General features: G+C 43.4%; 2 protein-coding genes across 3 annotated transcripts; both read left to right on the plus strand.

The window, feature by feature from the left end:
- The first annotated feature begins 344 nt into the window (after positions 1-344).
- rnf20 (ring finger protein 20, E3 ubiquitin protein ligase) lies at positions 345-9553 on the plus strand. 2 transcript variants are annotated; one of them, XM_028959911.1, is made up of 23 exons: positions 357-445; positions 1384-1452; positions 1533-1700; positions 2307-2375; positions 2457-2555; positions 2810-2957; positions 3309-3494; positions 3580-3695; positions 3774-3920; positions 4012-4086; positions 4221-4340; positions 4433-4612; positions 4733-4868; positions 4949-5070; positions 5244-5397; positions 5502-5814; positions 6126-6243; positions 6610-6759; positions 6847-7059; positions 7683-7808; positions 7879-8019; positions 8863-8967; positions 9067-9553. In XM_028959911.1, exons 2-23 carry the CDS (start codon positions 1450-1452, stop codon positions 9241-9243), a joined length of 3066 nt encoding a protein of 1021 aa, XP_028815744.1. In that variant the 5' UTR covers positions 357-445; positions 1384-1449; the 3' UTR covers positions 9244-9553. The 2 variants fall into 2 exon arrangements, with proteins under 2 accessions (XP_028815745.1, XP_028815744.1); XM_028959912.1 differs by lacking the exon at positions 1384-1452 and having other exon boundaries at positions 345-445.
- Positions 9554-9819: 266 nt separating this feature from the next.
- LOC114768553 (uncharacterized) lies at positions 9820-11948 on the plus strand. Its single transcript, XM_028960908.1, has 3 exons — positions 9820-10195; positions 11051-11132; positions 11656-11948. Exons 1-3 carry the CDS (start codon positions 9962-9964, stop codon positions 11946-11948), a joined length of 609 nt encoding a protein of 202 aa, XP_028816741.1. The 5' UTR covers positions 9820-9961.
- Positions 11949-12072: the final 124 nt, after the last annotated feature.

Below are 12072 nucleotides of genomic sequence, written 5' to 3' on the forward strand. Positions count from 1 at the left end.
TTACTAAACAATATTCTAATCAAAAGATAAATTAACTAATATGATCAATATGACATGAATTACAAAAAAATAAAAGCATTAATTAATGTGTCATGTTGAAATATTTCACTATTTATTTAATTAGGGGTTATGCGTCAGTATGAAGCCAATACGCTGTCGTATTCAAGTCATACTGGTTTAAATTAAAGGTGGTTCATTTCTCCATTTTATTGTTTGATTATTGACGTACTATTGGTTTAATTGTGGTACTTGTAGCCCTCCATATTCCTCTCGCGGCCTGCTCGCACTCCACCCAGCCGCCAGAGGCGCCGTAGTCCCCGCCAGCGTGGATGTCGCCCGCCGCGCCCGCCGCGTCCGCTTCCGGCCGGCAGACTCGGACGAGCCGCGGCGTCGACATTCTTTCCCAGGCCCCGGTCCAGGTTAAAACAGGGCGCTCGGAAATCCGGTACGTGGAGACTGCGGGGGACGTGCTGCCGTTTGCGTGCGGCCTGCGCGGTGCCTGGTTCTCGGTGTTCGCTTCAGCCTCGTACCCTCTTCGTTAGCTTCGCCCGCTGCGCTGCAGCTAGCCTTAGCCGCGATGCGCTATCCGGGTGCATTAATAAATAATACGAAGGTTTCCCGATCCCGTTCGTTTTGGGGGGCGTTTTAGCGAATGCTGATACGGGTTTTCACAAGCCGGTGTCATTAAGGAAGTCTAAGTTTCAGTGGGTGTAAAGCTGATTGCATGCGGATATCTTTTTTTTCGTTTTATATGAAGAGAAAAACACAAACACAGTATTTTGTTAGTACTGACTATTGCAGCTCTTATAATTATACAGATAATATAGTAGAGACCCAAAAGTTTGGGCACACACTCTCATTCAATGTGTTTTCTTTATTTTCATGACCATTTACTTTGGTAGATTCTCACTGAAGGCATCAAAACTATGAACATTCATAGTGGAGTTATGTACAAAAAGTGGAGACCTGGCCTCCACAGTCACTGGACCTGAACCCAATCCAGATGGTTTGGGGTGAGCTGGACCGCAGAGTGAAGGCAAAGGGGCCAACAAGTGCTAAACACCTCTGGGAACTCCTTCAAGACTGTTGGAGAACCATTTCAGGCGACGACCTCTTGAAGCTCATCGAGAGAATGCCAAGAGTGTGAATAGCAGTAATCAGAGCAAAGAAACTAGAATATAAAACATGTACATAACTCCACATGTGTTCATTCATAGTTTTGATGCCTTCAGTGAGAATCCAATGTAAATGATCATGAAAATAAAGAAAACACATTGAATAAGAAGGTGTGTCCAAACCTTTGGCCTGTAGTGTGTGTGTGTGTGTATATATATATATAAAACCCAAATCTACATTCATTATCCATCTCCTGCTCTTCTCCAGATCTTCCTCATTCAGTAATTCCAGACTCAGTACCCCCTTCAGATAAATGTGTCGATCAGGAAAACAATGGTAATCACAGCACACGGAAGTGTGGGTTCATTTTGATTATTATTTTTTTAACTACTGAGCTGTTCTGTACCTGTTGACAGGTGACTTCAAAAGTAGAGAAGATGTCCGGTCAGAAGAGGCCGTGCGACCTCAGCAGCTCTTCGGGAGCGCCACCAGAGAAGAGGAGGGAGAGGGAAGGAGGAGAAGGAGGGGCAGGAATGAGCACAGCGGTGGAGACTGTCATCAAGTTAGGAGGCTTTTCCAACATGGTGAGATGATGTTTTTTTTTTTTTTTTAACATACGTATTTCCCTTTGCCCTAATAATCTCACGGGTCAGGGAATTTCAGTAAACGTGTTCCAGACAGGGAAATCGGGTAATTTGATCATTTTGGTCCCAAGTCAGGGAATTTTGTTGAATCATATTGTGCAGTAAAATATACCTAATGTGTATTTATGCATATTTTTTCCCCAGTGATTTTTTTTATTTTTTTTAATATATATATATTGTAAAAATGCACAACACTCTAGAACACAAAATCTTTGCAAAGTCTGTGTCTATGTATGTCCTTATATTCCTTTTATTCAACAACAATGATGTAAACAGAGTTTTGAATTCTTTTTGAATCACTAAATCACTCTTTTCTGCTCAGCAACTAAACTAAACGTTACATTGGACATTTATTTATACAGGTGGTCATGAAATTCTCCTTTTTGTTCAGGGAAAGTCTGGGAATTTTAAGTCTGACGTAGAGTGGGAAGCATGATATTTGTTTTTATGAATAGGGACTTTTTTTCATAGGCCTTTCATTCTTTCATTTTGTGTCATTATGATATTTCACTTGAATTTTTCTAATCCGGTCCATCTTTCTCTCAGGAGGAGCAGGACATAAAGGCTCTGCAGATGAAAAACAGAAAGCTGGGAGAGGCTCTGGATCAGAGGCAGGTATGTACGGGGTATGTTGGCATTATTGCAGAGGTGATATGTAAATATGTCACATTATTTTTCTGAATGATGTGTGTTTAGGTGATTGAGGATGAGCTGAGGGAAAGAGTGGAAAGGCTAGAAACGCGGCAGGCTACTGATGACGCGAGTCTCCTGATCCTCAATCGATACTGGAATCAGGTAAGCCAATTAGCTTTATAGCGCTGCATTACTGCTGTTTTCATATGTGTCTGTATTGCTACTTACTACCAACGTGTCCCTGAACAAGACACTTAACCCTGAGTGTCTCCAGGGGAAACTGTCCCTGTAATTACTGATTGTAAGTCGCTCTGGATAAGGGCGTCTGATAAATGTATTAGCAGAAGCAGCACAATTATTTGTCTCTGTATTCCGGGGCTCTCAGTCAACAGCTGCCTGTCCATTTTTCCTTCTAGTTCGATGATAATGTTCGTCTGATTATACGACGCTACGACCCACCAGGCAGTGAGCCAGTGGAAAGCCAACCTGTTGAGGGTCGGGGCTTGAAGCCTGGAACTCCAGAGCCTGACGGTGACTCCAACCAGGAGAGAGCAAAAGACAGAGGTACAGATGACAATGTTAAAATAAAAAAGTTTTTATGTGGGGGTGTGTAGTAGCCTAGTGGGTAAGACACTTGCCTAGTCAGAAGACTACTTACTACCATTGTGTCACTGAGCAAGACACTTAATCCTATGTTGTTCCAGGGGGACTGTCCCTGTGACTACTGATTGTAAGTCACTCTGGATATAAGGGCGTCTGCTTAATATGCCATGAATGAACTAGAACTCCGGTTGTCCGACCTCAATTAGTAATGGTATCAAATGTAACTTATGTTTGCTAAACTTAGGTTTTAGTTTTCATGATTGTCTTATTTGAAAGATGGGTAACCAGTCTGTATTGCGAAATCTTTTTCAGCTCAGCAGGGGGAGACTGCTAGCTCATTTCTGGCCACACTGGCCAGCAGCAGCAGTGAGGAGATGGAGGCGGAGCTCCAGGAGAGGGTGGAGTCCAGCTGTAAACAGGCCAGTCGCGTGGTGGAGATCTACAGCAATCTAAAGGCTACTATTAACCAGCTGAAGAAAGATATGGACAGTGGAGCTGGTGAGGGGGGCAGAACCTTTGAATTTCTATCAGTGGCAGGCCAGGTCAATACAAAGATTGTTGCCTCTCCTTCTTATGTGTACAGATGGAAGCTGCTGGGAAGCTGCTACCCAGCTCAACAACCTCTTGACCGCAGAGAACGAGCTTTTACGTCAGCTGACGGATGGACTGAAACAGAAGCACAGTCAAATGACCAGTGAGGTGTGTGCAATGGTGTGTCTGCAGCACCGTTTCTTGTTGCCATGTGGACTCCGTCTGACCGCGAACGTTTGTGCGTAGTCTCGCTCACTGGGCCGGGCGGTGTCACGTGCTGATAAGCGGATAAGCGAACTGCAGGGTCTGATTGAGGAGCTGCAGTGGGACATGGAGAAGATTCGCCGCCGAGAGAACAGACTCAATGCTCACTTGGGAGAGGTGCTGGAGAGGGTAAGTGACGTTTGTGTGAGTAGAATTGCATGGAAAGATCTGATTGGCCTTTCAGTTGTATGTGGGTCTAATCATACGGTTTTGTGTTTAGGTGAATAGTAAAGGTTATAAAGTCTGTGGTGAGGCCAGCAGTGTCTGTGGGACCATAACCATCAACAAGAGGAAGGTGGGTGACACTAAGTGAAATTTCGCATTGAACAAAAATGCACGACAATTTTATAATAGTGTCGAAAAGTTATTAAAAAAATATCTGCCCAAACTACGTACTAATTCATGGTGGCCCGGATTTTCTTACAACAGTTTGAGGACATGAACAGTGAGATGGAGGAGAACCAGGAATTGGCAGAGAACCGACTCATCGAACTGCAGAAACTGCAGCAGATTTTGCAGAGTGTGCAACAGGAGAACAATAGTATGAAAGTGAGGCAGAAAGCACATGTGCTTGAAATAGTCTGTCTTTGGGGAAAAATGTCTCTTATTAATTTTTTCTTTTTTTTTTTTTTTTCGAGCAGATGGAGCTGCTGAGCAGGGCGGAGGGCGTGGTGAAGGACAGTGCCGAGTATCGATGTTTGCAGTCACAGTTCTCTGTTCTTTATAATGAGTCTCTGGTTCTGAAAGCCCAGCTGGACGAGACCAGAGCCAGACTAAACACAACCAGAACTGCTCGCCTGCGGCAGCTCGACCACATGGAGGTACGTGTTAAAATCCCTTAAGGAGTTTTATATATATATATATATATATACACACACACACACACACACACACACACACACACACACACACACACACATTTATTTGTTTGTTTTTTTAAGAACGATGAAGTGTCTCTGCAACGTAAAGTTCGCACCGAAGTCATACAGCTTGAGGACACCCTGGCCCAGGTCCGGAAGGAGTATGAGATGCTCCGGATTGAGTTTGAGCAAACTCTTGCTGCCAACGAACAAGCCGGTAAACATTTTCCCCTTATTCTCCTTTACTTTCCATTACTCTCTCCACCCATCCTCCTGTCTTTATCCTATTCGGTTTAGGTCCAATAAACAGAGAGATGCGTCACCTGATCAGCACCCTTCAGACCCACAACCAGCAGATGAAGGCGGAGGTGGTGAAGTATAAACTGCGTCTCAGGGAGACCCAGCAGGACCTCAGCCAGGTTGGTTGGTTGAGGCTGGAACTAAATACTATGACAACCATGATAATCATGCTAGTTACGTGGCCTTAGTTGCCTTAAGTGTTTATTGTGAATGAGTATTTATGGACCATTCACTCAAGGGGGAAATGGTGGGTTGGTATTCAAGCCAGCATTTCATGTCGCCTGCACTGTAGGCTCGGGCTTCAAAAGGCAGCGCTGTCCAAACACAGCCAAACGCAGAGATCGAGGTTAAGGAGGAAACAGTCTCCCCTCTCACACTTGCCCCCACGTGTGATGTCACAGTCAAGGTGGAGACTGATAATGGCTCGGCCACACCCACCATCACAAGTAGGGCTCTTTTTTCTTTTTTTTTTTTTCCCCTGTTAATTTTAAATTGTAGCAGTGATTTGTCCTGACGGACCCTCATTTGAACTCTCTGTACCTCTCTGCAGGTACCTCAATCAAGCTTGAGCCAGGAACAGAACCAGAATCGGTGGTGAAGGAGGAGGAGAAGGAGAAAGAGAAGGAAAAGGAGAAAGAAAAAGAGAGAGAGAAGGAAAAGGAGAAAGAAAAAGAGAGAGAGAAGGAACGAGAAAAGGAAAAAGAGAGAATGACCCGTGGTGGTGGGGTGGCGAAAGAAGAAAGAGAGAGGGCCGGGACCAGCAGCAGCCAATCAGAGGAGATCTCATCCGATCGTTCTGCTGTGGTTGTAGGGCCGAAGAGGAAGGAGATGGAGCAGCTAAAGATTCTCCGAGCTGAACTGAAGTATGATGTTTTTTTGTTTTTTTTATTCTTTATAATATATACAGAAGTACTGGAGTCTCATGTCAGTCGGTCCCATCTTCTCCCATTCTCCTTGGCTTAATCAGCAGACATCACAAACATGATAATCTTAGCCACTTCAAAACCAAACATGTAGAGGTACATTATGAACACTTTAATTCTTGAATTCTGATTGGCACACTAGTCAATGTGAATGTGAATGTTTCCACATGCCATGAAAATACTGCACATTCATGTGAAAAGAGCACGTGGACTTGTTTAGAAGTGATCTTCTCTGATTAATGTTACTGCAGGAAGGCACAGGAGTCCCAGAGGGAGATGAAGCTCTTGCTGGACATGTATCGCTCAGCGCCTAAAGAGCAGCGGGACAAAGTGCAGCTCATGGCCGCTGAGAAGAAGGCCAAATCTGAGGTACACACTCTTGTGGGCACCGGCTTGTTCTTCAGAATTTCCCTCATCTAAGCTGGCCTTAATTGGTATTAAAATACTTTAATGGTTTTCCAGATTTTTTTTTAAATTCAACCAATATTTGATTCAGGAAATAATACTCAATTCTGTTTCCTTCTGTTCATATGTTTTTCTGTTATGTGTTTGTGTACATATGTTTTCTACAGCTGTATAATACTATTATTTTACTGCACATTTATATTTTGTAATACCTGTCGCGTTCAGTACTTCTGGTCTGCGGTCACTGATCCTTTTCACTGGAATGAGTTTTTCTTTGCTCTACGTTTATTTTCGTCCTTTTTATGTGCTGCTGTTCTTTGGTTTCTTCAGGCTGAGGAACTGAACCAGCGTCTCCGGGAGCTGGAGGAGAGGGAGAGGCGGGAGGGAAAGAAGATGGCTGATGAGGAGGCGCTGAGGAAGATCCGCGCCGTGGAGGAGCAGATTGACATTCTGAACAAGAAGCTGTCCATTGCCAAGCAGGTGTGTGCTGCGCTGTCCGAGGTTATGTTTTTGTTTTTGTCGCTGTTGTCTTGACACAGCCTAACGTATCACCTTGCTCGCATCCAGGAAGAGGACGCCCTGCTGAGTGAGATGGATGTGACAGGACAGGCTTTTGAAGACATGCAGGAGCAAAACATCCGGCTCATGCAGCAGCTGCGAGAGAAAGATGACGCCAACTTCAAACTCATGAGCGAGAGGATCAAGTCCAACCAGATCCACAAGCTCCTGAAGGAGGAGAAGGAGGAGCTTGCTGACCAGTTACTGACTCTGAAAACACAGGTTTGTGCATTTCTGCAGAAGAAATGCCAACACGTAATTCCAGAACAGTGATCTAAACATTTCTACTGAACCTGGAGCATATAATTAATAGCACACATTGTTGTACTTTCCGGGTAGATGTCTTTGGATAAATCCTGCATTTTCTGTGAATAAAAATCAATTGCTATATAATTAAAAGCGAGTCTCTGAATGAAGAAGGGATGTAAGGGACAGTGACATATTACAGAAAATTCATCATCATAATGTAATCACAGCACCACAAAAAAGGGTTTTCTAGTATTATATAGCATCATGAAGGGTTGATTGGTGTCCATTGTGCACATTTTAACACTAAGGGAGGAATTACAGGAAGTTTTCGCCAGACTGCAATGATGAATGTATACACATAGTACCTTTCTCTTCAATATATCTAAAAATGCATGATTTATGACAAAATTCAGTATTTTATGTTTTGAAATTCTTGTTTGGGGGTCATAGAGAGATATTTGGCTCTATATTATTGTTGACAACATAACAATATTTTTATCTTAATACCATATTCGTGAACACTATAGGCTAATCTCAGTTTTCAAAATTTAGAATGCAGTCACCCATATGTAAACTATTTAACTGCTCTTGTGTAGGTGGACGCTCAGCTGCAGGTGGTGCGTAAACTGGAGGAGAAGGAACGTCTCCTGCAGGGAACCATCAACGCCGCTGAAAGGGAGCTGGTGCTCCGCTCACAGGCTTTAGAGATGAACAAGCGCAAGGTGAGTTACAGCGTTCACTCTGGTTCCTCCCTTCTCTGTCCCCGTGTGACCGCTGGATGGTCTGCCGTAGGCACAGGACTACGCTCTGCTCTCCGAGGAGGTCCGCACGCAGCTGGAGTCGGTGCAGCAGCGGCTCGGCTCTGTGAGGGAGGAAGTGATTGAGAACAGCATCACTCGTGAGAAGGAATCATTCAATGCCCGCCGCGCTCAGGTAAGCGCATGGGGTTCCACCTGCCAGACCCACACAGCATACAAGCTACCAGCTTCATTATTCAGCCTTTAAGGAACACCTGAGTGAAGGAAGGGTGATAGTAGCTTAGTCTATGAACCAGAACACCACAGTCACAGGTTCAAACCCGTCTTACTACAATTGTGTCCCTGAGCAAGACACTGATTGTAACTACTGATTGTAAGTCGCCCTGGATAAGGGCCTTTTGATAAATGCTGTAGATGTAAATGAGGCTAAGGTCAGGCTCTGGTTTCTTGATGGGGGTGCACAAGGAGCAGGACTGAAAACCTCTCAATTTGCGGAATGAATCCAGATGTGCACTCTTCAAATGCAGTCCATAAATATGGCCCTCTCAGGTGGAGACTCCTTTGGGGCAGAGGTGGCCGAGCGGGGTAAGGAGAGAGCACACCCGTAATCGGAAGGTTACCGGTTCAAGTCCTAAACCGCTGAGGTGCCACTGAGCAAAGTACCATCCCCGCACACTAAATGCAGAGGACCCGTTACGTTGACTGTGCATGTTCGTCTCTGTGTGCTATGCTGCGGTGTCTCACAATGACAGTCGCTTAACTTTCAATCTGAATTCAACCCTTCACAGTCCAACCTATTCAAGATGCCACAAAGGAGACATTGGCCCACAAAGACGCTTTTAAATTGCGTGCTCATCCAAAATAAAGTGCTAAAAAGAAAGTGCATGATTTTATGCCTCTTTGAAATAGTATTTATTGTTTTCTGGTGGAGGGGGGGTGTCATGAGATATTGTAATATGACACATTCTTGTGGTTTTATGAAAGAATTGGAAATGACTCCTTTCTTTTCATTTGGCAGGAGGACATTTCAAAGTTGAGAAGGAAGCTGGAGAAATCTAAGACGCCAGCCGAGAACATCCGCAATGGAGATGAGATTCTTAATGAAGAAATCAATGAGTATAAGGTCCACATGTCCTCTGAATTTATTCCACTGGTGGGATTATTGTGTAGTTGTTTTTTGAGCTGTGTTTTGAAGGGTTGTATGTTTTTTTTTTCTTCTTAGGCCCGTCTTACGTGTCCATGCTGTAACTCCCGGGTGAAGGATGCCGTGTTGACAAAGTGTTTTCACGTCTTCTGCTTCGAGTGTGTTAAAACTCGTTACGACACGCGTCAGAGGAAATGCCCCAAATGCAACGCAGCCTTCGGGGCCAACGACTTCCATCGTATCTACATCGGTTAACTTATTTTGCTGTGACTGTCTAATCCCAAGGCATTAAACCTGGACTGTTTTGTAGAGTTTTCCAATTTTGGCGGTAAATGCCGTCTGAACCTGCCTTTGTACATTCCACACGGAGCTTTGCAGATGTCCAGATGTCTGCGAGCTCTGACGGACCAGCCTTAGCCCAGCTCTGGTTCTCCTGTCTCTGGTGCTGCCAGCCTGTGGGACCTGTGCAGCTCTTGCCTGAAACTCAGTTGTCTGCTGCCTGCAGACAGGGAGACGCCAGTGAACTTAGTGATGATCGTAGAAGAAGCTGGAGAAGCTTGTTGTTGGTGCTTTGTGTTTTTTTTTTTTTTTTTTTTTTTTTATTATTTCCATTTTGAATCCTGTGACTTCTCTCACTAAGAGCACAGATGCTGGTGTTGTTGCTTTGCTGCAGGGCAATAAAACGTTGCCAGATACCTTTCACTCATGCCTATGTTTTCCTGCGAATTTCCACTGAATGTCTTACCTGTTATCATCTAAATTCCTCAGCCCCACACGCACGTATAAAATTGAGCTGCGCTCATGCTTCCGACCATCACATTCTCACATTTCTATTGCAGGATTGATCTTCCACAGCAAATCTTTAGTCGTCCAGCATCATCACTTGTTTTCCAGTCATTCATTTGACATAGAACGTTTTTCTAAAAAGTAAATTGTAATTAGCGGTTCGACAGCTTTTCTTTTGGTTACTGTGATGGATTTCTCTGCTGGATGGAAGCGTGCACCCTCCTGCACCAGTAAGGGTTTGCCGCTCTTGCTGGTGTTCATGTTCTTTGTAGTGGTGTCATCTGATGGATCGATTCTGCCGAATTTTGATCTGAGTGAGTTTTCATCATCGCTCCAGTCTCTGGCCAAAGATACTGGAGACGGATTGGGTCAATATCTGGAGTCTATTGCAGGAATCAGTGTTGTCCAGGTAACGTTGGAGGTGAGAAATTAACTAATGTCATTTCTATCTTTTGTTTCTGCTCCCGTGTCTACTGGGATTTTGTGAAATTGTGATTTGAATTGTTGCTTTTATTCAATAACAAAAAATAATTTTACATTTTCTATAGCTATATAAAAAAATACACTATATAAGATAGTAATTGCTGTGTGTTATTATGCTGGGGAAAGTACTTTTTAACATTTCTAATTCATTGTACAGGGCCATCTTTTTTTTTTTATTCAGTTGAGGGATTGCATTTTGTCTACTCAGACATACAGAAATGAATGCAATTATTACATGATGCATGCAGAAATTACTGTTTTAAAACACGTCACAAGGTTTAATAATCAAAGGACTCTTTTAAAAATATTTTCCCAGCAAAATTGACTGAAACACACCCACACACACCCAATATTAGAACTGTTAGAACTATTAGAACCTTTGAACTGTTTTGTTTGGAATATCTAGTTAGACGTCAGCTAAAATGATAAAACCTCTGGCCAGTCATTATTTAGGATTTTTAACTAATTAAAACACAAGGAAGCGACCCCATAATCAGATGGTTCGAATCCCGATCCACTGAACAAATCATTGTCCTCACACACTGCTCCCTGGGTGCCTGTCATGGCTGCCCACTGCTCACCAGGAGTGATGGTTAAAAGCAGAGGGGACATTTTGTTGTGTCACCATGTGCTGTGCTGCGGTGTTTCACAATGACAATCACTTCACTTTCACATGCGTTTGCCTATTTGTTGAAGAGTGCTTACCATTACCTGTATACCTGTTTACTGGAGTAGACGCGTGCTGCCGGTGGGGTTCAGATTTTAACTCTGCTTCTCCATCCTGATCCCCCAGATGCTGCAGAAGAGAGCAGTAAAGGTCTTGAATGCTGTTGTGGACTACCTTTCCAAGGTCATGAGTATGGCAGGAATGGATGGTATGTATCTCCTCCAAACAGGACTCACAGCTCTAACAAGAAATGTACTCACCCAGTCCTGTGCAAATGAGATATTAGATCATCTGCTTTCCATGGGGTTGTGTGTGTGTGTGTGTGTGTGTGTGTGTGTGTGTATATATATATATATATATAATCACACACATACATGAAGCTGTTGTGCTGTGGCAATGCAGTTTACACAATATAACACAGCAAACATAATAGATACTTCTCTAGCTATAGTTACCATTGATAAGTATAGATACTACTTATTATATACATATTATATTTTCTTTTTTTTTTTTGTTATTTGCATTTTCTTCATGCACCTTATTTGTTATAGTAATGAACTTATTTTGTAGGAGGTAAGAGGAAGTAATATGAAACATGCCAAACTAATAGCTTTTTCTGAGCACAGACTGGTTCATTTTTTTAAGGAATCTGTGTGTGTGTGTGTGTGTGTGTTTGTTTCTCTCTTGCTCTCTCTCTCACAGTGATCCTTGTTCTTTTCTCTCCACCTCAGCAAATGTCCTCCTGCCTCGCTTCAGAGCAGAGGACATCATCCCCCTTGCTAAGTGGGGACTGATGCCACTGCTCGGCTACTGGAAGCCGTCCTTACTGCTGAAGCTGGGGAAGGTATTGCTCAGCTGGAGCATCTGGCTGACGAAAATCATCACATTGGGCCCTTTTTCTTTTTTTTGGAAGTTTTTTCTTCAATTTCTCAAAAGGCTGCTGAAGTCAATTGGCACTTTTATTTTCAGTTCTCTCAAGCCAAATCTCAGCATCAAGAAGGGCCTGTTTAAGAAGAAGTCCTAAACTGGGCTTGTGCCTGAAAGGCAAGAATAGTTGGAAGTGGATTTGTCTGTGATTTGCTGTATTATCCATTGTATTAGTATTTTAGTAAGCAATTAATGTACCACACACATATACATAAGTACAT

The sequence above is a fragment of the Denticeps clupeoides genome, chromosome 18 (assembly GCF_900700375.1).
Source record: "Denticeps clupeoides chromosome 18, fDenClu1.1, whole genome shotgun sequence".
In the NCBI taxonomy this organism is placed as follows: domain Eukaryota; kingdom Metazoa; phylum Chordata; class Actinopteri; order Clupeiformes; family Denticipitidae; genus Denticeps; species Denticeps clupeoides.